This window comes from Hyaena hyaena, unplaced genomic scaffold, assembly GCF_003009895.1.
Source record: "Hyaena hyaena isolate Hyena2069 unplaced genomic scaffold, ASM300989v1 scaffold_841, whole genome shotgun sequence".
Lineage (NCBI taxonomy): Eukaryota > Metazoa > Chordata > Mammalia > Carnivora > Hyaenidae > Hyaena > Hyaena hyaena.
Window position 1 is genome coordinate 211,494 of NW_024081474.1, and position 25,580 is coordinate 237,073.

Here is a 25,580-nt window from a genome sequence, read left to right on the forward strand (position 1 = left end):
CTAAAAGAAATCTGTCTCTTCATTTATTCCATTTTAATCTCATGGTTTGAAATCTTAAAAACTGGAGATGTTTTAGGAGATTGGTGGTATCTTTTCTCCCTCATGATGATAATATATTCAATTAGAACTTTTTCCCTTGACCAGAATTTAAAAGCCTACTAATTAAAAAAAAAAAAAGGTCTTTATGATAGTAAATTTAAAATAATAGAAATAAGGGCACCTGGCTGGCTCAGTCAGTAAAGCGTGTGACTCTCGATCTCAGGGTTGTAAGTTTGAGTCCCAAGTTGGGTGAAGGGATTACTTAAAAATAAAATATCTTGAAAAATAAAGCAACAGCAGTACCTTTGTAAGCAATATGGGGAGACCTGATTGTTGAGTACAGATCATTCTTTTTGATACCCTTCTTGATATTCTAGTATGTGAATATGCCATTATTTATTTAACATTCCTTACTAATGGACTATTTTCAAATATTTGATATGTCAGTGTCCTCCAAAACTTCTTTTGGTTTCATAGTCTCCCCCAAAATGGAGAAAGCCCATACCTGTCATATATTTTTAAGTTGACATTTAAATTTTTCATCAGAATTGCAAAGCATGTGATGATTCCTGGGGTCTTTTAAAATAAATATTGATATTTTAAAATAAAACCTATCAATTAGTTTTAAATGTATCCAATGAAATAAATATGCTTTTTCATATGAGCAGCCATTCATTTACAGCTGTTTAACAGGCAGAAATTTCATATCATTTTACTTTCCTCCTTGAATCCCTTTGTTTTACTTCTATCTTAAGGTGGTATATTTTTATCATATATATTTCAAGCATTTTAGGAGTGCCCAGGTGGCTCAGTCGGTAGAGCATGTGACTCTTGATCTCAGGTTATAAGTTCAAGCCCCATGTTGAATATAGAGATTCCTTAAAAATAAAATTTTAAAGGGCACCTGTTTGGCTCAGTTGGTTAAGCCTCTGACTTCAGCTCAGGTCATGATATGCAGTTCATGAGTTCCAGCCCCACATCAGGAGCTCTGCTGTCAGCACAGAGCTCTCTTTGGATCCTCTATTCCCCTTTCTCTCTGCCTTCCTCTCTCAAAAATAATAGATAAATGTAAAATTTTTTAAAACTGATATCTTTAAAAAAGATTCAAGTTCCAGTATTTTATTAATCAGCCTATCCTACTCATCTGTAACTATTTATATATAAATTGAGTTTTTAATCTTTGTATCAAAGTATAAAAATTTCTTCTAAATTGAGCTTTTGCATTAGAATATATAATTGATCAAAACAAATGTTACAAAGTTTGATTAAAAATGACCTTTTTATGGGTGAATTTTTTTTTTTTTTTTTTTTTTTTTTGCACAAGTCAGGGAGAGAGGGCAGTGGGGAAAGAGAGAATTTTAAGCAGGCTCCATGCTCAGCATGGCGTCGGACATGGGATTTGATCCCACGCTTGTGAGATCATGACCTGAGCTGAAATCAGGAGTCAGATGCTCAACCAACTGAGCCACTCAGGGGATCCCCAAATTTTTATATTCACTTACTGAACATGCCTGCCATTCAATGAGATAGATGGGATTTCTCCATGCATTCATGTATGGGTGGATCAATACTACTTATTGCAAGAATCAAACAATGCTCCTTAACTTTTTTTTTAATCTTTTGTTTTTATAGTTGGTAACCATTGAGAAACCTCAGTAGTCTTTATGATATTAAAAATAACATAATTTTTTAGGGAATGGAAGATATTTTACAACAGTGCCACTCAGTTATTGTCATTCCTTTTTAAGTATATAACCAAAAATTACATAGTAATGTATCATAGTAAGGTAATTTTATGAAAGCTAAACATTTGGGATTTTTATTAGAGGCATCACACTGACCACAGATAGCAGCATTTCATTTGCTGTCCTGCCTCCTCAGGCGTTTTCACCCCAGATCTATATACCACATTAAGACTTGGTTGAGTAAGAAAACGTACCACTCTTTTTTAAAGTAGGAGAAGAGCTATGTAAGAAAGACAGGTGTGCCTCCTGAGAAACAGCCCAAAAGCCTTGACCTCACAGACATTCTCAGAAGGAATCTGTGTAAACATTGAAACACTGCTCTCAAGCCCCTTCAAGCTCCCTGCCTGCCTGTCCTGTTCCGTTGGCTCAGGAATACACTATTTCAGGTTTCAATACCACTGTTTATATAAAACTCTTACCAGGCATATTCGCCTACTTATTTCCTCAGGATAAATTCCTAGTCAGAAGAACAATAGATTAAAAATTATGCACATTTTCACAGTGATGCCAGCAATACCAAAATGGGATTGTTGACAATCCCAGGTAGTCCCTGACAGCCTATTTCCCCTACCCTCACAGCCCGGCAACAGTCTTTTTTGTCAGTCAGCTTGTATTCTCCATTGAAGGCTCCTATTTTTCACCTTTTCATTTGTATTTCTTCACGTTTTGGTGCTTGTGTTTTTTAATTAGGGTATTCATCCTTGTTTTCCAGCTCTGTCCACATAGAAAGCTATTCGTATTTTGTCACATGTGTTCTATCCTTCACCGCTACCACCCCCGTTTATTATTCTTTCAGCCTCATTTATGATTCATTTTGCCACACAGTCACTTGCTTGTTTGGTTTAGTAGTTTGATCTAGCCTACTTCTGGTCATTCCAAGTCATGCTTATAGTTTTGTAAATTTCATGTTCTTCTCCCTGATTACATGCAGGTTCATCCACATTTTATTTCTAGTGGTTTTACATTTTTACATGCACATTTTTTATATGAAATTTCTTCAGGTTTGAGGAGACTTACTTTTATATATAGGGAATGTAATAATAAGACTGCTAGTACTATTCTTAGAAAAGAGTAGTTTCTGAACATTTTGGGAAAAATGTAAAGATACAAATATAAGCCATCTACTAGAGAATGGAGTTTATTTTTTTCACATTTTCTTTTTAATCTTTTTTAAATAAAAGATCATTAAGATGGTACAAGTCCCCTTTGACTACCATCCCGACCCATTTCCTGCATCGTGTCCCCTCCACCTGAGAAGTATCTGTTTTTAAACTTGCGTATGTAGCCTTTAACATATGTGTCCTTGGTGAATTTTTTAATTTAAATGGTGTATTATACTGTGTACTAAGAATGTTCTACAACCTGCTTTTTCATACCTATTTAATGAAGTAATTTTGAAATTTATATATATTGCTATTTATACATTTAGTTTTATTTTCTTTCCAGTATTCCATGTATGAATACAGAATATTTTATCCATTCCCTAACACATGAGCATTTAGGTTGCATTTGGTTTTTTGTTATTATAAACAGTGCTGTAGAGAACATTCTTGTCTGAGTCTCCTTGAGCATATATATGAGCAGTTCTATAGTTTTTATACCTAGAAGTCAAACTGTTGAGTCATTGCATATGTGTATTTTCAAGTTATTGGTTGAAATAATTGCCTCTCCCACCAGCAAACCTGATGGGTGAAAAATATTATGGTGTTGTTCTAATGTATATTTTCTTGACTCTGGTGATGCTTTTGATTATTGACCAGTTGAATTTATTCTTCTGTGAATTCCCTGTTCATATCATTTGCCCATCTTACATGTTTGTTGACCATTTGGAGTTCTGTGAAATCTCTGTTCCTATCATTTGCCCATTTTCCTGTTGCATTATCGTTTCCTTATTAATTTGTAAGTGTTCTTCATTTTTCTGAATACTGTTCCTTTATTATATATGTTCTATGGATCTTCCTTTAGTATATCTTGTCTTTTAACTTGTGTCTGTTCCCATTCCGGAGTTTTAAATTTTAATGATTGACTTTCCATGATTGACTTTCCATGATTAGTTTCCATGGTCATGTGGCTCCGTGATTTTAGGGTCATCTTTAAGAAATTCTTCCCGGGGTGCCTGGGTGGTTTAGTCAGTTAAAAGCATCTGACTTCAGCTCTGGTCATGATCTCACAGTTTATGGGTTCGAGCCCCACGTTGGGCTCTATGCTGACATCTCGGAGCTTGGAGCCTGCTTTGGATTCTGTGTCTACTTCTTTCTCTGCCCCTTCCCCACTCGTGCTCTCTCTGTCTCTCAAAAATAAATAAACATTTAAAAAAATTTTAAAGAAATTCTTCCAAGATATCTATCTCATCTATATTTTCTTCTAGTACCTTTAAAACTTGTCTATTTAGATCTTTAACCCATCTGAATTGTGTGTACAGTATGAGGTGTAGTGATCTAAACTTTTGTCCCTTGAATGAAAAGTCTATCCTTGATGCTTTGGGCAGTTCAGAATATCAAAGATTTGTTGCCTGTAGATGAGTAGACACTCTAGGGTATAAATACTATAGGAAAATACTTTGCTTCTTCCTGACTGATAGCACTCATTTTTCACTATGAGGTGATCATCTAGAGGCTATGCTTTGAAAAGTTTGCTTCTTGGGCGCCTGGGTGGCTCAGTTAGTCGGTTAAGCATCTGACTTCAGCTCAGGTCATGATCTCATGGTTCGTGGGTTCGAGCCCCATGTCAAGCTCTGTGCTGACCACTGAGAGCCTGGAGGCTGCTTCAGATTCTGTGTCTCCCTCTCTCTGCCCCTCCCCAGCTTGCGCTCTCTCTCTGTCTCTCAAAAAATGAATAAACTTTAAAAAAATAAAAGTTTGCTTCTGTGGGGCATACATTTCTATTTGCGTGCTTAATATGTTTACTTTAGAAGATGTAGATAGTTAAGCAAAATAAAGAAAATAAAAGCCATTTATACTTAATTCTGGAGCATAATTGCCATCTAGGTTTTGGAAGTTAAATCTTCCCATCTTTTTATATCAATACACTAATAATGGCTAACATTTATTGAGTACTTTGTGTGCCAGGTATTGTTCAGTTGTTTTACTTGTATGTGTTCATTTAGTATTCACAATAATTCCAATTGGGGTAGGTGTAAGGGCCCACATTTTACAGATAAGGAAATGAGACACCAAACATGATTGATGGGATTTTTCATTTGTTTTTAATTTTTCATTTCATGAAAATAGTATTCATGTGGTTTTACAACTTTTTATGTTATTAATTGTCCTATGGATACCTCGTTTCTGTTACTCATATCACAAGTTTTGGACATTTATTTGCATACTTCAATTTTTATTAGGTTTCAATGACTTAGCAATTTAGCAAAATTCCTACCCACCTCTCTGTCCTTCTGATCTTCCTTCAAACAATTTGGTGATCAAAAGTTGTTTTAATTTGCATTTCTTTAGATCACACATTGATACTGAATGTTTGTTACATATACTCCTGCTTTTTTTTTTTTCCTCTTCCCAAAATTGCTTTTTATTTGCCCAGTTGAATGTTGGTGTTCAGCTTTTCCCTATTGACTTATAAATTCTTTAGTAGGAAGCCTGGCAAGCCTTTTTCATAGGTAACTTAGGAAACTTCATTACTTCTTATACTTTGACTCTCTTATTTAATTCTGTACTTCATTTGGAATAATGTGGAGAGGAAAGGATATGTTGTAAGAAAGATACCTAACTCCCTCCTCCTCCCAAAATACTTATTTGCCACAGTACCAGTTATTGAACAATCCATACTTTACCTCATTGGTTAAAAATGCAACTTTTGGTATATACTACTTTTTATATGTAATCACTTAAGTATTTCTTAATTTTCTTGTTTCATTGATCTATTTCTTTATGCTCCAGAACAAGACTTATTAACCATTCTGTAGTATGCTTTTAATTAGTAATCTACATTTCTGTCCTTCACCTGTAAATATAATAAATTTTCTTTTTTCCTTTTATATCAAAGTTATTGCTAGAGTGTGACCATCCACAGGTTCATATCCACAAAGTAGTGATGCAAGACCTTTCTTTCTTTCTTTTTTTTTTTTTTTTTTGAGAGAGAGAAAGATAAAGAAGGAGAGAATGCGAGCAGGGGAAGGGCTGAGAGAGAGGGGCAGACAGAATCTGAAGCAGGCTCTAGGCTCTGAGCTGTCAGCAGATGCGGGCCTAGAACCCACAAACCGCGAGATCGTGACCTGAGCCAAAGTCAGATGCTTAAGCCACTGAACCACCCAGGTGCCCTATTTATGTCTAACCAAGGAAATTTTTTGCAATCTATTCTGTGTGGTTGTAAACGAAGACACTGATCTATGCAAAGCAGAGGTTTTGAAAAGTCCACTGACCTTCTGCACCAATATGGACGTCACGAACACGCCAGTGTATTAGAATGAGGTCACTCTAGCAACTTGCCTGCCTCTATTTAGAAAGAATTTTGACTAGGTGTGTGTTTAATTGATCATGTTCCATACGTGCCTTTTTTATACCTAGCTTGCTTATTCAATTCAAAACAAGTGACCACTGCCAGTCTGAAAAGTTTCTGTATATAATTAATAAGTAATTTTATTACTTTTTGTGATAAAGTGAGGCTTGTTTTATTTATGTTGGGTTTTGTTCTTTCCCCCCCTCTAGGTAGCCTTTCCAGTAAATATATGACTCAGGGAAAAGCCTCAGCGAAGAGGACCCAGCAGAAATCATGAGGGAAGGAAAATGCAGCACTCTAAATGGCCACTCAGGCGGTCCCATTCACTTTGAAATTAGGTTCATTTCACAGGACACAGCAGTGTAGATCAGGCTTCTACTTAACATTCAAGGGAAATGTCAGGTTGTTTTTTTTTAACTTAATGAAATTGTTAACAAGGAAAAAAAAATTTACTGGAGTCTTAACCTACCACAAATCCCCATAGATGTAAGGATTTTAATAGAAAGCCATGATGTATGTATTTAAGCCAGGTTTTATTTTTTTTAAGCCAGATTTTTAAAAAAAAGTGTAATTGTGGGCCAGTATTCAGTGAATACAATTTCATGGTTTTTAATTCTCTCAGAGCACACTAAAAATGGTGTGCTGATAAATCCCTAGTAAATTACCCTTTATTCCACTTATAAATGCCTTTTTTGTTTTGCAGAGGGGAGATTATATTTATTGTTGTTTACTGAATCCTTGTGTGAAAGCATATCAAATATGTGTGAACTGCTACTACTGTATTTACAATATACAAACCTATTTCACTGGTATTTGTAGAAGTGATGATGCGAACATGAGTACCTATTTATGTGAGCCTTCTGGGGATCAGCAGCGCCCCCGAGGGGCTTTTTTTTACCCCCTCTCTAATTTTAAGTTGACACAGAATTACTACGCTCCTCAAAATGAAGGGAAATGAATAGTCCTGTTTGCTGCTAAAAACATTTTCAAAGACAAAACGACAAAATACAAGTGCTTTTTACATTTTATGATACTCTGAAATTAGGGTGGAGAACTTTTAAAACTCCCTGAAGATGAAAGAGGCCATCTCTGCCAATCACAGGTTTGGTTGGTATCATTTTGGACTGGAGCCCTCTTGGAACCGTTTCTCTAACTCCACAAGTCCTTCCAGAAGTACTACGTGGTCAGAACTATGCCTCGGTTTATTTATCATTTTGAAATAAAATCAGAATTTCAACCTGTAATTTTATCCACGTTACTTTCTAGCGAGAGTTCTAATTTCATGAGGAAACCAGATGGAGGGAGGGCAGTACAGATCTGCTCCTCTTCATCTCCCTCTCCTTGTGCTCATGCCTGCTGCTGTTCATTGGCCCCACTGTGCGCCACGCTCTGGGAATGTGTGGAGGAGAGGCCCAGACTCGGGGGCATGGAAACAGAGGATAGGGCTGGTGTTTGCTGGGCAAGCGATCGCAGGTAGGAGAGGGCTCAGAAAATAGACATCTGTGAGCCCTTCTTTTCACCTACGAACGACATATTCCAGTTAAGGAAGAATCCTGTTGAGAGTAACTATAGAATTGGGCACGTTGTGGTAGAAAGGGTTAGCGATTGTTCCTTGCTCAGTTTTAATGAACCCAAACTCCTGAATTTAAAGCATCAATTATGTACACTGGGCCGAAGCTGCTCCCTCTGACTTTCCTCACCTGCTCCTCTTCTGATTCTCTTGCCTTCAACTTGAAAGTGAGCTTGACTGGGCACATGACTTCCCTCCTTGTCACACTTTCTTTGTAAAGCTTATTGATGCAGTCTTCTGACTTTATAGCAGAAATCAGAGACTGGCCTAAGTTTTATTCCCTTGTAGGTTTTATTTTTCTGTCTGGATGCTTCAGTGTTTATTTATCCCTTAAGTTTTGTGTCCGTGACTTTTGTCTGAAACCAAAGCAAATCCCATGTGTCTCCCTAGCCCAGTTTGGTTTTTTGGTGGTTGGGTTTTTTCCATCTTGGGAAAGTATGTGCTTAATTTTTTTTCTAAAAAATGTTTTTATCTTTTTTCAGTATTCCTCTTTCTCCTCCATGCTAGGAAAACTTTTCAAATATAATCTCCAGATTTTTGGTGTCCTGCTGTTTGCTGTTTCTCAACATGAGTTTTGTCATTTCATTTATAATTGTCTTCAACTTACTTCAGCCACCTTCCATTTCCTCTCATTCAAGTTTATTTTTATTATCTTCCTTTTCATGGAAACCAGGTTTTCTTATATCCTTTAAAGAATGTTAAAAAGCTTCCTACATTTTATTCTAATTTCTGTGGTAGATTTCAGTCCCTCACACTGGATCAATGGGACAGTGACCAGGGTTTACTAGCCCTGGAGGATGGATTCTTTGCTCCCTTGATGTGAGCCTTGTCACGGCCCCTCTCAGCGCCCCAGCCAGGGGACAGGTGCATCTGCTCCAGGCTGAGGCCAGCCCCTGGGGCACAGTTATCGTTCAGACGCAGCTGGCCTGTTTCTCCGCAGCTCCACAAAGCCACCACTACCAGTTCTCCTTTCCTCTTTCTCTCAGGAACAGGAAGATGAAATCTATTCTTACAGCCCCAGTCTACATGTTTTAATCCCTTGCTCAGTACGTACAGTATCAACAACGTGCACACTTTCTGAGATGTTACTAAAATGTTCTGACATGACTGTAGTTTTCATCTTCAAATGTGTTTCACAAATGGTTCTATTTAAAAAAAAAAGGGGGGGGGCGCCTGGGTGGCTTAGTCGGCTAAGCGTCCAACTTTCGCTTAGGTCATGATCTCGCGGTTTGTGGGTTCGAGCCCCGCGTCGGGCTCTGTGCTGACTGCCAGCTCAGAGTCTGGAGCCTGTTTCAGTCTGTGACTCCCTCTCTCTCTGACCCTCCCCTGCTCACGCTGTCTCTCTCTCTCTCCTAGAAATAAAAAAAAACATTAAAAAAAATTAAAAAAAAAAAACCTTTCCTGAATGGAAAAAATCCTGGGTAGGTAGGTACGTCAAAAGGGTTCATAGTGCTACAGACCAAAAAAAAAAAAAAAAAAAAAAAAAAATTGTTGACAGGAAAATAGAATTCAACAAACTTCGATAAAACTGTGAAGAGGTGTTCAGTACTTTTTTTCTTTGAAAGCAGGTGTGTTTGCACAGCAGCAGTGAAGAATTTAGTGCACTTCACTGGGTGGAAGTAAGTCTAACTAAATTAAACTGCCTCTGCCAGTTTTCCAGCTGACTGTGACAATCCCCGTGACCTCTCTCTGTGCAGTTCAGTTTCCTTACCTACGAAATGGAAAGCATATCTGCCCTTTCACAGAGTAGTGAGGCTCAACGGAGGTTTTAACTAGTAAAACGCTTTTTCTAATGTCTAGAACCCCGAAACTAGAGCCCAAAGTGCAGTGTTGATTTTAAGTGCTTCCTACTGGTGGGAATCTAAATGTGGTTCCAGCTTGCTAACTCCTTCAGTAGTTAACCACAGCCGCCTCCTGACACCACAGGGCAGCTGCTGCTCTGAGATAAGCGTGCTCACACATGTCTTACACAGTCATGAAAACTCTTCTAGTGCCAGTTTATCTCAGGCACCAATAACATTAGGTATGCCTGACCCACTAATACGTAAATTATGGGACTTAACCACTCACATGCAAAACAGGCAGCCAGTTAAACAAAACAAAACTGAGTAGCATGTATTACATAGATGAACAAATCGCATACGTGGGATCCTGAATCAAAATTTAGGATTAGATTTTAAAAACACTTTCTAGCACACTCTACTAAAAAGCCAGAGTTTATGTATCATTTTTAAACTAGCCATGCCAATGCACCCATCTAAAAAAAATGGTGAGGCTGCTATGAGTGTGCTCATGGGTGCTTTTGAAACCTGTAAAGTGCCCCATGACTGCACAATGATATTTCAATAATTAATGATACATGGCATTTTGTTTTTACATTTTATTAACACTTTTTCAGAGCAGTTTTAGGTTCACAACAAAACTGAAAAGTACAGAATTCCCATATACTTCTGTCCCCACACAAGCCAAAATCCTCCATAATCCACATCCACGCACCAGGGTCAGGTATTTGTTAGAACTAATGAGCCTATGTGGACACAACATTATCACCCAAACTCCATTGTTTAATTAGGATTCATTCTTGGTGTCACACGTTCTGTGGGTTTAGACAAATGTATAATGGCATGTGTATCCACTGCTGTGTTTCCATGGTTTCACAGTATATGACATCTTTAAATATCCATGAACAACTAGCAACCTTTATTGAGTTGCTAGTGCTTAGATGTCATACACTTCTAAGGGCTTTTCATTTAGTGTTCATGGCATCAGTAGGAGGAAAGGCACAAGAAGTAAAATACCGTCCCAAATCACCCAGCTAGGGAGAGGAAGTCAAGTTAGGAACCCACCATACTACCGTCTCCTAATCTCACCATTTCTTTTGTGGTTAGCGGGCTTAGAAGCAAAGATAACCATTCTCTTGCTATCATGCAGTTGTATTTCAGCAGCAGGGAGACAACTACCTAAAGGAGTTCTGAACCATCCAATCCTGTAGGCTCTAGGGGATGAAAGATAAAATTGGGCTCTAAAACACAGATTATTAGTTCTTTCCACATCAAAACTGAGCAAGAATCTTTCCTCGCCAGCACCACTCCACGAAACCTACTTTCCCCCTTTTCCTCTAGCACTTCCACGAGAAAAGCCACCCATCCCTTATGTTCTCCTCCTCCCCCCAACTGCTAACCCTGCTGCACGTTGGTCCTCCAGGATCGTTCATTCTTGCGGGGGACTCTTCATTGACCAGGCTTCCTGTGAGTGCACGCCTGGTATAATGCCTGGTGATTAGCTGTACTTGCTGAATCAAAAGGCAGAAGGCCCTGAGCAGCCACTGCAAGGTCTGACGAACAGGTGTTCAACCAAGCTTACGGAACGGCTCTCGCTATGAATGTTGACAGAACTGTCCCGTCACGTCTTCGAGTTGGTCGGGGTTCCAAAGACAGCACCTAAAAGCGAAACTTGCATTAGCACCATCTTCCAACATCCGATGCAGTACAGCCCGCGGTGAGGGGGTCGGTCGGTGAGTGTTTGGGTTGTTTACTTAGCGATCCTGCGGTAAATCTATGCTCTTAAGAACTGCCTAGCTGGACCAAAAAGGAAGAGAAACGTGTGCACCTGGGCCACGGAACCCTTCTGCTTTGGATAGCACCAGATCTCGTGGCTCTGCGTTCTTAAGGAGTGACGCTGCATCTAGCCCAGGGCAGGTCGTGGAGCGACACGCCTCCAGAGTCCACCAGTGCACTGCAACCCTACTCTGCATGTTGCGCGGAGGCCGTCCTCGCAAAGACAACCTTGCTGTAGGGCCCGTGCGCCCGCCGTGTCACGTGCCCACGGCCGGAGCTCCGCGCCCCGCCCTCTGCCCGTCACTCACGCGACCCGCCCAATGGCGGCGGCGGGGGCGGGCCCGCGCTGGGCGGGGCCTGGGGCGCCGTGCGCCGGAGCTTGTGGCGTCAATGCGGCCGCTGTGTCCATGGAGAGAGGCTGAGGTGGCCGAGCTCCGGCCCGAGGCAACGGGGCGCCGGGACGGCGAGAATGTCGGCTTCGTTAGTCCGGGCCACTGTCCGGGCTGTGAGCAAGAGGAAGCTGCAGCCCACCCGGGCCGCCCTCACCCTGGTGAGTGGCCGGGGAGCGCGGGCGGGCGGGTGACATTGGTTCACCTCCGCCCTCGCCAGGAGGGCAGGGCGGCAGGGCGCCGGGCCCGCTCTGCGGCCGCCTTGTCGCCGCCCTGCCCGCCTCGCCTCGGCGGAGGAGATAAACAAGCCCGGGCGGGGCTGCTCCGCGGGAGGCCGGCACCCCGGAACTACGTTTCCCAGCAGGCCGCGCGCCGCCGCGTGCGGAGGTTGGGGGTCGCCGCGGGCCGGGACAGCTGGTGCGAGCCCAGGGGCGCGACTGTGCTTGGGTCGCGGGCCTTTCAGAGCTCGGCATGCTGGGCGCCGGGGAGCTGGGGCAAGGGAACCGGGACCCCTGTCCTCGAGGTGCGCAGGCAGGGTGGGAGCTCGCCGGGGGACCTCCGGACGAGCGTGGCGAGCGACGTGGGAGCGCAGCTTCAACAAAGCCCAACCCTCGCCGAGATCAAGGCTGCAGCGCACAAAGGGTTCCTTCCTGGGGTCAGGGAGAGGAGGCTTTTTGAAACACCATTCGGCCTCCAGCAGCCCTCCGCCGTGGTCGGCTCTCACAAAGGACAAAGAAGGATAAAATCTCTTATCGTTAGCGTTCGGCGTTTTCTAGGCGAAAGGTCGAACCAGAGTCGATACTGCAGTGCTCACCTCAGGACTTACCGTGCATACGGGATCCCTGCTGCACTGTGCAGTTTTTTTTTCTTCTTAGCCGAGGGAAAACTCACTTAACATCGTATTAGCCGCTTTAAAATGTACAGTTCGGTGGCATTTAGTACAAAGTGTTGTTCAACCATCATGTCTATCTGGTTCCAAAACATTTCACCCCAAGAAAACTCCGTATGCATTAAGCAGTCACTCGTATTTGCCATTTTGAAAGAGTTGAATTTTATAGGAAAGCCTGTGATCAGTTCAGCATACTCCTCACACACCCACTCTTGATGAAGGAGAAGGCTTTGTGCAAGCATTCAGCACCTAGAGAGTGGAAGAGTAGATTCTTTAAGGTAATCATAGATTCCATTCAAGCTAATGCTGTAAGAAAGCCTGTTGCCGGAAAACTAGTTGCAGCCAAACAGAAGAAAGTTGTGATAAGGTGGGAGAATTCATCTTTATAATGGTTCAGTGTTTACAGCCTGTACAGAGGTTTTCCCGATTCTTCTCTGTTACTATTTTCTGTACCACCGGCCTGTTTACATGTCTGGAAGATATCATTATCAGAGCTTAGAATTCTCCAAGATCTTGAAATCACAAGAACTAGAAGATACGAGTCGTACTTTATGTCTTTCGGTGTCAGTTCAGAAGTACTCAGAATTGGGGAGGGTGGGTGGCTCAGTCTCTTTAAGTGTCTGACTTCAGCTCAGGTCATGATCTAATGGCTTGTGGGTTGGAGGCCCGCATCAGGTTCTGTGCTGACAGCTCAGAGCCTGGAGCCTGCTTTGGGTTGTGTCTCCTCTCTCTGACCCTCCCCTGCTCACATTCTGTCTTTCTCAAAATAAATAAACATTAAAAAAAATTTTTTTTTAAAGTACTCAGAATTGAAATGAATTCTGCCACTGGTAATGGTAGAGCCAGAAACAAAGTACAGAGACACTCGAAGAGCCTTTTATTTTTCCATCATTTAGCATATTATTGCTTGCTTGTTCAAAGTCTCTTAAGTCATACCCTTCTCCTTGTCATTCAGCTGACATTTAAGACCTCCTATGTTTCAGAATAAGAAATAAATGAGTTACACAGTTCCCGCCCTCCAGGGATACAGTTGTGGGCCAGGCCTTGGCACCCTTGGCCACCCTTAGGAATTACTAGGAATAATGACAGCTCACATTCTCAGACCTGAGCTCTCTACACTTGCTCCTGCTTCAGTTACTGTTACCACTTACCAAGGTAATTCTGCTAACAGAATTGTAGCAGCTCCTTATCCTGTCAATTCTTAATTCAGCAGGGCTGTGTTGTTGCATTTGATCAGGTGTTCTGCTTAACTTGCCAAAGTCCATTGTTTGAACTTAGCCTGTTTAACTCTCTGACTGACTTTAGAAGTTTCTTTCCCTGTGATCTTAGCTGGTGCTAAAGAAAAAGGTCCTTGCTGCTTTCTACCCAGTGGCCCGCGTAGCAGGCTTGCAGTCTTTTTAATCCTAGCATATGTTCCATAGGCTCAAGACACTATGGCATGCATGCATTGCTGTTCTATGTTTTTGCAAATATTTTAAGTCCCAGCGTGTAGTCAAGTGCAGAAGTGGGAGGTGACCAAAGGGCTAATGAGTGAATGCAGATGAAAGCAAATGAAACTAGAGAGATTTCAGTAAAATGAGTGGGAAGAGATCAGTGCTACCTAGATACATAAACTTCACAACAGGAACTTGACATGGTGCACCCTCGTTCAAGTGCTCTACCTGTGCAGTGTACTAGAGGTCATCATCAGAAGGCTCGGAAAAGGAAAAGGAATTGATGAAATGAAAACATGGTTCCATGCTGTCAGCACCAAATTGTCTACATTAACTGATGTTAATCCAGGAGAGGATAGGTGGGTTGCTGGAGCAAAAGGCCTCATCTGATGATAGGCTGCCCGTAACACTTTGATGCAAACCAGAGATGGTTCCTTGATTGAATGTTTTAAGACTCCACCACATGAAAGTGAGTACCTTTGGACGTTTTCAGAGGAACATCCAAAGAGGATGCTGTCCCTACTCTACATACCCAGGAATTGACAAATGGAATTGAGTTTGTAGGAGGCAGAGTAAAAAATGACAAAAGAACTTGAAGATTTAACACTGCCCTGCTGGCAGAGGCTTTTGTTTCCATCCTTCTACAAATCAGAATTAAGGTAACCATAATTTAGAATTATGGATATACCTAAGCTATGCATAAAGCTGAACCAGAGCTATAAGAGAATAATGGTACATAGCATTGTTCTTCATACACCCAGAGAAGTTAATTCATTATATGCATTGGGTGCCTTAAGACTTAAACTTTCTAGTGGCACCTCGTTGAGAAGCGCTAAGAAAAAAATGTGATACTCAAGCCCCAATAAGGAGCTGTTAATTCATTGAAGGACAAGTACTAGAAGTCCTTTGGAGCAATGACCAAGCAGTAAGATTTCTATATTTAGGCCATTTAAGGGATATTCTCCAGGAAACCTTTGGAAGCAGTCTAAATGTGTAACAATGAGAGATTGGGTAAATAGAGTACATCTAGTTGGTGAGTACATTCAGTTGGTGTAGTCACCATAAATAATACTTTTTTTTTAAGTTTGGGAGTCAGAACTCTTCATTCTTTGACTTACTGTCCCTGTGCAAATTATTTAATCTTTAATGCCTACAGCACAGAATAGTAAGAATAAGATGATGCATGTAAACCATTAAGCACCTAGAATGTACTTAGTAAATGGCTAATACATATTTATTTCTATGTATTACATGAGAAACATGTTAAACTTTTAAAATGTGGGCTTCATAATACACAGATGAATAGGAAAAGACAGAATGAGTTGAGATACACTGTAACGTGTTCTTTGGTTGCTGTTTATCTACCATCTTCTAAACATGAAAATGCTACATTTATAATGAGATTAAAATTTGTTGTTGGCATGTGTTTAGTATACATAATCATGGAGTTAGCTCTGGTTTTTTGTTTTCTTGAACAGCAAAATATTAAAATTGCATGGGGACTTAAGGAAATACAGTGTTGAGGATGAAAAGTTTGTGCTACAAAAACACTGAAAATCTTTTCTTAAGGGCCTTTTATCTTGTTCTGTGATATACATATGAGTAGATTAAAAATCATCTTTATATTTTATTGAATTTCAAGAATCTTAATTTTTTAAGTTTACTTATTTATTTTGAGGGAAGCGAGGGACAGAGAGAAACCCAGGTGGACTCCGTACTGTCAGTGAAGAGGCGATGTAGGGCTTGAACTCACGAACCGCGAACCATGAGATCATGACCTAAGCCGAAGTCGGACACATAACTGACTAAGCCACCCAGGCGCCCCAGGAATCTTAAATTTTAATTCATTGGTCAAATCTCAGGTGAATAAATCAGGTTAAGGTATAAATTAAGGTATATTATACTTTACTTGGAATAGTATAGGTACCTTAGCTGTTTGCGGGGAGTGCTTGGAAACTGGAAGGTGACCAGGCTTGAAGCACATGGTTTAGTTGAAGTTCTCGCACTGTTTGCCAGATTGAGTTTACTTATTGCAGAGTAGCTAGCCTCTGCAAGTCAACAAAGAACCCAGTACAGTCCTCAGCTTCTGCCTGGCCATGAGATACAGAAAGTACCTTTAATGGCTAGCATTTTTTGTAAGTGCCACATGTTCCATGTTAGTCATTCTCACTTGTTCTGAAAATCAAATCTCTCACTTGGCAAGTTGTAAGATCCATATCTTTCCCCTTAAATAAGCACTCAGCGGGGTTTCCATCATTAGTAACACTCCTCCCAATGGAGTATGTTTGATTTTGGCCTGACACAGGAAAACTAAGACTTGATTTGGTTCCTATAATGACATTTCCCAGGCACACCGGCTACTTTCCCTTAACAGTGCAAGGTGTGAAGTCAGCCACTTTGGGACAAGTAGACCACTCTCCAAGAATTGTTTTTATTTACTGCATCTTGAGTGTTTTCTACTAAGAGTTGAGAAAAGAAGAAAATATATTATTTTGTAAAACCAAGTTAGGCGATTTAATAATCCCTTGGCGGTAAGAACACAAGGGGTTGTTGACAGAGTAGTGTTTACACCCTGTCTGCTCTGTTTTGGTCATGCAGGGGTGAATGGTGAAGCCTCCTCACCTTTGACCCCCGCCAGCCTCACAGGGCAAGTTGTACTTGAAATGGATATTTTCCCATGACTGTGCCTGGTTTTTTTTTTGTTTTGTTTTTTTAACTTATCAGAAATCTGTTGCTCTTTGACAGTAATTAGATTCATTTCTTCCGGGCTCAATGTGGAAAATATGACCATGAAAATTACAAAAGCTAGTTTTTGCTGTCATTTGTTTAGAAGGATAAATGAGCATTTTTAAACATTTTTTTCAGAAATACTTCTGTAACTATTTGAGGTTGATATGCCATGATCTCAAAAGAAAAAAAAACATAATTCTACTCTTCCCCATTTCCTCCTTCCCCTTGCATACAATTCCCTGTTTCCCTGTTACCCACTATTTTGTCACACTGCTTGGCTCCTGTTCTGGTAGAATTGTAGGAAAAGGCTTTTTAATAGACCACCTACTGGTGGTGATTTTTTTTTTTAATTTTAATTTTTTTTTTTTTTTTATAATTAGGCTCTGCCCTGACAGAGAGCTCAACATAAGGCTCAAACTCACTAACTGTGAGATCATAACCTGAGCTGAAGTCACTTAGCCAACTGACCCACCCAGGTGCCCCTAGTTCATGTTTTTAAAAAATTTTCTAAATTGGTTTCATGGCCTTTCTAAATTGGGTCCAGACCCTGCTTCATCATCCTCATCTGGCAGAGGCCCCTCCAGGCAGGCCGGAAGAGCACACTTCGGGGCTATCCTTTGGGTCTGTTCCCTCAGCACAGGCTTAAGTTTTGGCTACAGTTGCTTCCAAGTCGTAGGTCGTAATGTCCACTCTGGGATTTCACAGACCAGTAAGATGCCACAACAAACTGGAGGACCAGCACAGCATTGCCAGCTGAGGAGCTAATAAAACAAAGTAGGAAGGACATGATGTCTTCATCAATAGACTGTCATCATTGTGAAAAGAGCTGGTTTATATTGAGCTCTTTGTGCCTGGCACTGCTCAAAGTGTACTTCATGAACTCATTTATTGAACCTCACGAGAATCCTGAGGAGGGTCTTTTCTCCCCATTTAAGCCAAGTCACAGGCAGGGACCCAGCCAGGAAGTGGAGCAGGAATGCCCTGGAAGAGACTTTGTCCCTTACAGCACCAAGAAAAGCAGATAGGCTCCAAGAGTACAAATTCAGTAAATGTTGTTGGAAAATGGCACTTCCCGAGAAAGTGCGGTTGGTGATGCTGACACATATATATGATATAATACGTTGTGGGGTTTTCCTCATCTTGAGGACAAATGGGCTGATTAACAACATTACTCCTGAAAAATGCCTCCCTGTGCTTACTTCTGTAGTTGACCACACCTGGGTGGCTCAGCCGGTTAAGCATCCGACTTCAGATCTTGCTGCTCATGAGTTCCAGCCCCACATCGGGCTCTGTGCTGATAGCTCAGAGCCTGGAGCCTGCTTCGGATTCTGTGTCTTCCTGTGTCTTCTCTGCCCCTCTCCCACTCATGCGCGCTCTCTCACAAAAATTAATAAACATTAAAAAAAAATTTAAAAATAGAATGTTTTGAATTGAGGAGAGTTCATTTGTTTATTTATAAAAGCCACAAGGTACTCAGGCAAGAATGGAATATAAATTTGTCACATGAATTTGCTAAAGATAGACCTGAATAGTTTCAAAGACAAGGGAACTGTAAGGCGCTTTTTTTTTTTTTTTTAAGATTTTATTTATTTCTGAGGGAGACAGTGTGGGCAGGGGAGGGAGAGAGAGAGAGAGATACAGAATCTGAAGCAGGCTCCAGGCTCTGAGCTTGCTGTCAGCACAAAGCCCAATGCAGGGCTCAAACCCACGAACCATGAGATCATGACCTGAGCCAAAGTCAGGCACTTAACTGACTGAGCCACCCAGGCACCCCTATAAGGCTTTTAAAAAAGCAAGTTTTGCACCTAAAAACTTAATAACTCATTCTTTTTTCAGACACCTTCAGCAGTAAACAAGATAAAACAGCTTCTTAAAGATAAGCCTGAACATGTAAGTAAAACCAATCAGATGAATGTTTAGTAAAAAAAATTGAAGTCATATTTTCACAATGAATTTATCTTATAAGCAGTATGTTTTCATTGATTAGGGATTTTTATTAAAGAATAAAGCTACACTCATGGTTTTTTAAAAAAAAAAATTGGAATTATTTTATAACAGGGTACTCAATGGAGAAGATAATCATTTTGTGACCCCAAACTCTTAGTTGTCATTCATCCTTCTAAGAGGCTACCTCTCAAGTCTCCTTCCCAACACAATGTATACATTTTTATCTGTTTAGACCAGAGTTTCTCAGCCTCTGCACAGTTGATGTTCTGGGCCAGATAATTCTTTGTTGTATGTGGAATGCAGGATGTTCAGTAGTATCTCTGGCCTCTGCACACAGATACCTGTGGCACTTTCCCACTCCTTAGTTGTAACAACCAGTAGTAATTTCCTGAAGGGAACTACTGCCCTAGACCATGCCTGTGCTTGTTACATTTGTGTGTCTGTCTCTTCCTACTTCTTAGATAAAAGCATTCCATACATGCTGTGGTTACACTTTACTTTTTGTCCTTAATAATATAGCTTGAGGTTCTTTCTGTATCATTACAGAAAGACCCGCTTCATTCTTTTAAATGATTGCATATATTAGTGTGTTTTATTAAACAGGTTTTATTTATTTAGCCAGCCGCCCAGGCTAACGGTCTTTGGGGTTGTTTACATCCAGTGCTGCCATGAGAGCATCATGCAGCAAACATTTCATGTCCATAGTGTACCAGGCCCACTGCTTAGAGGGCTAAGCCCATAAGCGTGGTTTAGTGCACCTACATAGCCTGTTCACCTGGAAGCAGGATTGTGGAGTAAGGAGTGTGTGCCTCATCTTCATCTTAGGGCATTGTTTGTTGCCTGTGGAGTACTGTAAGTCACATCCAAGTACTAGACTATTAATATTGAGTGATTAGACTGTGGAGTGGTTTCTAGCTTCTGTTGTACAACCTGCCTTATGATGTAATGAAGTTTTGGACCTTCCTCAGATGTACTGCATACATATATCAGTGTTCCAGCTCCATTTGGATAGACCGATGACCAAGTGAAACATGAACTTAGCTGTGTAGATTTGAGGGATGCTTCTTCATGGTGACATAAAAAGGATGGAACAGATCCTTCATTGGTGTCACTGAGGGCACAGGTGGTCCCTTTTCCAAACTCAAGGCACCTAGAGCTGTATTTTCACATATTCTGTAAGTATCTGTATTCATGCCTGGTAGTAGGACTTCTTGCTTGCTTGAGTCCTCCTATTTACAAAGATAAAAGCTAAGTTATACCCATACGTAGGAGATGTGCCTCAGAATTTGAGCTGGAAAGTTTAGCATTGATTGTGCCAAATACATGCCACTCTCTACCATGTTCTATCAGCTCTCACTCTGAAAGTGAATAAAAAGCACTGTCTTCGTGTTGTTTAAGGGTGTAAGGACAGAGACTACTGTCTGAATGCTTCAGTTCTCCAAACTTCCAGGCAGCTTAATGTAACTCCCACCCTCTGCCACGTGTCTTTCCCACTCTGACTGCTTTCCTGAAGCAAGTCCACATTGCTGCTTTTAAGAGAATCAGGGTCTGCTGGCTGAAATCATACTTTGTATGGTAATAATTCTACCATAGACTTCAGTGAAGTATAGGATCTAAGAGTAGAAATTTGGCAGATATTGTTAGACAGTCACATTAAGGTAGACATTGGTATTTTAACAGTGCAGTTTGGTCACCTTTTAAACTTCTTACATCTGTATTGGCTGCAATCTTTTGATTTCTGGTACTTGAGAATGTGTACACAAGTCTACCTTAGAATTAAGGCCCTGTGTAGAGGCAGGGTCATTGCCAGGTGACAGCCTGTGAGCCTCTGACTCTAACCACATGGAAGATTCCCAAGACCATCTCCCACAGTGAAGCGGAGGACAAACATTTTTGAGCAATTGAGAATGTGTTAGGTGGCCGTCTCTGCCATCAGATACTTTTCTTTTTTCTTTTAAAAAAAATAAGAGGATTTTTCGTGTTTAGAATTAAAACTCTTCTTTAAGAGGCACCTGGCTGGCTCAGTCAGTAGAGCATGTGACTCTTGATCTCAGGGTTGTGAGTGCAAGCCCCTCGTTGGGTACAGCTTACTGTGGTACAGTGGGTTACTGAGCCATTCTGTGCAGATGACAATTGTGAAAGCTAATCACACGGAAGGATGATGTCTTATGTGGCAGAAACAAAGCAGAGAAAAAGGTCTTTATTCCTGCTATAATAAAACCTGTGTCTTGATTATATGTGTATTTGGCAAGGATTATAAGAAAAAAAGGAAAAACCATATAAAATATTTTTTGTAGAGTGATAGTGACTTATTTTTTTTCAGTTTTTACTCCTCTGTATTGTTTTCTTTGTATATAGTTGGTTTTTTTAATTTTAGGATCCCCACTAGGGTTGCAGTGATGTTTGTCAAATAGCTAAATTTTTTAAATGCATGTTCCCACTTCCACTTAATACTTCCTGAAAGGACATTTTATAGCCAGAAATCTAATATTTATCTTTAAGCTTATGAAGAAACATAATGTCAAATTGCCAGGGTTTTTATGAATGTAATTGTTTATTGTGTACTATTTTAAAACTGAAGTTTTATTTATGATGCTTTTTCAGGTAGGTCTGAAAGTTGGTGTCCGAACCAGGGGTTGTAATGGCCTTTCTTATACTCTAGAATATTCAAAGACGAAAGGAGATTCTGATGAAGAAGTTGTGCAAGATGGTGAGTTTTAAGCAAACTTGGCCTAAAATTTTAAACCTTGAACAGCAAGAAGAGTAAAGATAATAGCAGGAATGCCATATAGAGTGCTCACCGTATATGGTTTGATGGACTTTCATATATTAAGTGATTCATAAACAGCAGCTGAATAAGAATGGTACCATATTGTCCCCCATTTTGCAGAAGGAACTGAGGCATGGAGAGGTCAGATAGCTTGCCTCAGGTCTCTCGACTAAACAAGTGGCCTAGTGAAAAGTTGAACCAAATCAAATTCACTCCAGAGGCTGTGCTCTTAGTAACTGATAGATCATTATGCGTTTATTTCAGTTACAAAAAATAATCATTGTGTGCAGAAAGGTTTTAGAATGGTAAAACTTCATACTGAACCACACGTTGTATATGAAGCAGCAGTTTGACGTCTATACCAAATAAGTAATGTCATCTTATGCTTTTGAGGCATCTGTATTTTTCATTTTTATTTAAAATGTCAGTGCTTTAATTATATCTTGCCTTCTGCCCCAACCCAATAATCTGATAAAACATATTGGAAACAAAATAATGCCACAAGCCTCGGGCTCTTCAGCGTGTATGGGTTTCGCAGTGCTGATTCTGCATCGGGTGACGTTAGCTAGCTTTCCTCTTCCTGGTGTTCATTTCATCAAACTGAAGGTACTGACCAACAATCATGACATTTTTGTTAATATGTTGTTTTTATTTTATTATTATTATTATTATTTTTTAAATATTTTTTATTTATTTCTAGGAGAGAGAGAGAGACAGCGTGAGCAGGGGAGGGTCAGAGAGAGAGGGAGACACAGACTCCGAAACAGGCTCCAGGCTCTGAGCTGGCAGTCAGCACAGAGCCCGACGCGGAGCTCGAACCCACGAACCGCGAGATCACGACCTAAGCGAAAGTCGGACGCTCAACCGACTAAGGCGCTCCTATTATTTTTTTATTTATTTTAGAGTTGGGGAAAAGGAGAGAGCTCGATCCCACATCCCTGGGATCATGACCTGAGTCAAAGTCAAGAATTAAGACGCTCAACCAACTGAGCCATCCAGGCTCCCCAATATGTTGTTTTTTAGATCAACACATAAAATATCTTAATTTTTTTTATTTTTCAGAAGAGGAGCTCTAATAATTATCTGTAGTTTCTATATGAGTAATTACTAAGTTTCTTATAAGGAGGAAAGCTTTCTTTTTTTTTTTGGAATGTTTATTTACTTTATTAAGTTTTTTTTTTGGAATGTTTATTTATCTTTGAGAGAGAACACGCAAGCAGGGGAGAGGCAGAGAGAGAGGGAGACACAGAATCCAAAGCAGGCTCCAGGCTCTGAGATGTCAGCACAGAGCCCAGTGGGCTTGAACTCACGAGCTACAAGATCATGACCTGAACCGAAATCGGACACTTAACTGACTGAGCCACCCAGGCACCACGGAAAGCTTTCTTAAACTGATTATACTTATGAAGACACCAGCTTCTACCTGCGTAATTACTAGGGAGTTAGGTTATTACCATTTTTCTGGCCCCTAAGCAGAACAAAACGGCTGAGGTGCACTGGTTGGCCTTATGAAATTAGCCCAGTGTATCAGTCCTGATGTGTCTCCAGGCTTGCCCGTGTGTCGTGCGTACAGATGTCATTGCAGAGTTTTCACACATCTTACGGACTCTGTCTTCACAGAAGTCACGTCAAGAACGTACTTCTTTCCTTCATCTTGTATATTGGAAAAATGAGTGAAGTGAAAACCAAATTCTAATTCTGCGTAGAATTGTCATGGGATTTGCTTGTATACAACAGTCTAGCCTAATATCATTGTGTTTGACATAGATTACTGGGTGGAAAAGAAGGGACAGACAGGAAACTGAGCCCTGAATCCCTTGAAGGAAATAATGGGACTAATCCAGAAGCTTCCTGTTTGGCTTTTGTGAGTCATTACTAAGCAGGCTTTATGGGACACTTGTTTTCTTCTCCCCCCAGGAGTCAGAGTGTTCATCGAAAAGAAAGCCCAGCTAACACTTTTAGGAACAGAAATGGACTATGTTGAAGATAAATTATCCAGTGAGTTTGTTTTCAATAACCCGAACATCAAAGGAACGTGTGGCTGTGGAGAAAGCTTTAATATTTAACTGCTCTGGCTGTAAGCTCCGGGAAGACTCTTGGAAGTCCTAGGGCTTACTGAAGAAATGATGTGACTGTCATGTGCCGAAAGTGTATAATGTATGACTGCCTTATGAGGAAAATAAAATGATGCATTTTGAAAGTGAAACCAGTATGTTAGATTCCAGAAGAAGTGATATTTGTACTATTTTTAAAGGGCAGAAAATGAGAAGCCATTACTCTCTGAGTCATTAGCCTGATCCGTAAAGAAAAAAAAAATCCTACCCTGCACTTCATTGTCTTGCATCCTTTTTATTAGAACCAGTTTCATGCAAGTTGCCTTCCTGGAGGCTGTCAGGAACGTATTTAATACATGCGCGCTCCATAGATGGCCGTTGAATGGCTCGAATGTGCATTTACCCACCAGATTGATGGCTCTTAAATTCTTAAATTCAGAGGCACAAGATCCTGACTGCTGGCGTGACATGGAAGTGTAATTTTTCTACCCAAACTTGACACAGCATTTCTACATTTTTGTCCCAAATTTCATTGTTAGATGCCTCATTTGCTTTCCCCTTTACCAGCACCAGCGGGTAGATGAAAGTATCAAAGATTTCCTTGAACATCAGAACAGTTCTGAACAGTGGCATCAACAGGTAAGAATCACTTAGCCCACCACTTTCAATCCATTTCTTTTGCCACCCTCAGTGTCCCCTCAACAGTGGAGTCCCAGGCTGGCTTAGATCCTTTTGGTTGAAAGGTGTCTAAAAAGCCATCCAGCCCACCCCTCAATTCTGTACCTGGGGTACAACCCCCAGGGAAGCAGAAGGACTTTTGTCCACCCTCACACCGTAGGCTCGGTAGCAGCGGAGCTGGGACCACTCTTGTGTTCCCTTCCGTGTAGGGGACAAGCCAGCTCTAGTCTGAGGCAGGCAGCAACAGTCAGCGTGTGGTCTGGCTTCTTTATCTGGTTGGCATTCTGATAAGATTTCATTGTAATTTGATGAAGATCGTTATCTATTTTATTTTGAGAAGAATCTTATTTTAAAACCCACTTGTGTGAATTACTGTCTTATTTCTTTAGAACTGTGAGACATGGTTTATACTAGCAGAGAGGACATTGTAGCACGCCAGAAATACCCTTTTCGAATGTTGTGGTTAATTCTGAAGCAAAACATTGAAGGTCTTTTCTTCAAATTCCCAGGACGTGTACATTTTCTGGATCTAAAGTTCAGTGACTAAAATTCTTAACCTAACATTGTTACCACCAATGTTTCTTTGACAGCCTTTGTTTTGTCATTTAGTGATTTTCATTCCTGGGTTTGACATAAGTGTTCTATGAGATGTCACACTTTTTTTGAAAGCTGGTTCTCACAAAGTAGCCATCACACTTCTGTCCGTCCTGTTTACCCAAGTACCTGGCACACAGAATGCACGAAAACCTAGCACAGCGGCTCTGTAGATGTTCATGAGTTCGTATTGTTAACAGAACTGTCAGTCCACCTATAATTTGTGCAATACTGTACGTGTGTAGAGAATGAATTGTCAATAAAAACATGGCCTCTGTGTGATCGTAAAATTGCCTTTTCTTTATGAGGAAGAAGGGTTTGGGAATAGTAGTTGCAGCTGCTCCAGCTACTGAGTAATGGCTGCGGTATTCTAACCAGTCTTGTCACTCATGGGAATTCTCTCCACCTGATCAGTCGCATCCACTCTTCTCACGTGTCGTTCTCCAGTTGACCCTTAGAGGCTTTTTGATCTTTCTTGGCCCCAGAGACCTGAGCATTGCCTTTCTTCAGTTTTCTCCCTGCTTCCATTCTTCCCTCCCACGTGATTCCTTCTTACAGCCTCCGGTGTCATTACCCTTCCCTGCGATGCTTTTCCCACATCTGTCATCCAAGCTTTATGTTCACGTCCAGAAAGGTTCTCAACCATTCAGCTCAGCATCTTTGGAAGCACCTGCTGTCCAAGCCCTGAGGTTTCACAGATGACCGGAGACAGCGCCTACCTCAGCCATCTTAG

The 25,580-nt window shown here is 40.8% G+C and overlaps 2 protein-coding genes across 6 annotated transcripts in view; both read left to right on the forward strand.

The window, feature by feature from the left end:
- Positions 1-7,480, forward strand: part of TUT7 (terminal uridylyl transferase 7) — a 61,947-nt gene extending 54,467 nt beyond the window's left edge. For all 5 annotated transcript variants that reach the window (XM_039219807.1, XM_039219810.1, XM_039219809.1 and 2 more), the window contains one exon: positions 6,446-7,480. In XM_039219807.1, coding sequence (XP_039075738.1) covers positions 6,446-6,513 — 68 coding nt within the window. In that variant the 3' untranslated portion in view covers positions 6,514-7,480. The remainder of the gene's footprint in view (positions 1-6,445) is intronic.
- A 4,251-nt stretch (positions 7,481-11,731) lies between these two features.
- On the forward strand, positions 11,732-25,137 carry ISCA1 (iron-sulfur cluster assembly 1). The gene is made up of 4 exons (XM_039219806.1): positions 11,732-11,913; positions 18,641-18,694; positions 21,356-21,461; positions 23,439-25,137. The coding sequence occupies exons 1-4, from the start codon at positions 11,833-11,835 to the stop codon at positions 23,585-23,587; spliced, it is 390 nt and encodes a 129-aa protein (XP_039075737.1). The 5' UTR covers positions 11,732-11,832; the 3' UTR covers positions 23,588-25,137.
- The last annotated feature ends 443 nt before the right edge of the window (positions 25,138-25,580 follow it).

Bases quoted from the DNA above. Each gene is read 5' to 3' on its own strand.
- ISCA1 (XM_039219806.1), top strand. From the start codon at position 11,833: ATGTCGGCTTCGTTAGTCCGGGCCACTGTCCGGGCTGTGAGCAAGAGG. The intron at 18,695-21,355 runs GTAAGTAAAACC...ATGCTTTTTCAG, and splicing joins TTAAAGATAAGCCTGAACAT to GTAGGTCTGAAAGTTGGTGT. The intron at 21,462-23,438 runs GTGAGTTTTAAG...TTCTCCCCCCAG, and splicing joins TGAAGAAGTTGTGCAAGATG to GAGTCAGAGTGTTCATCGAA.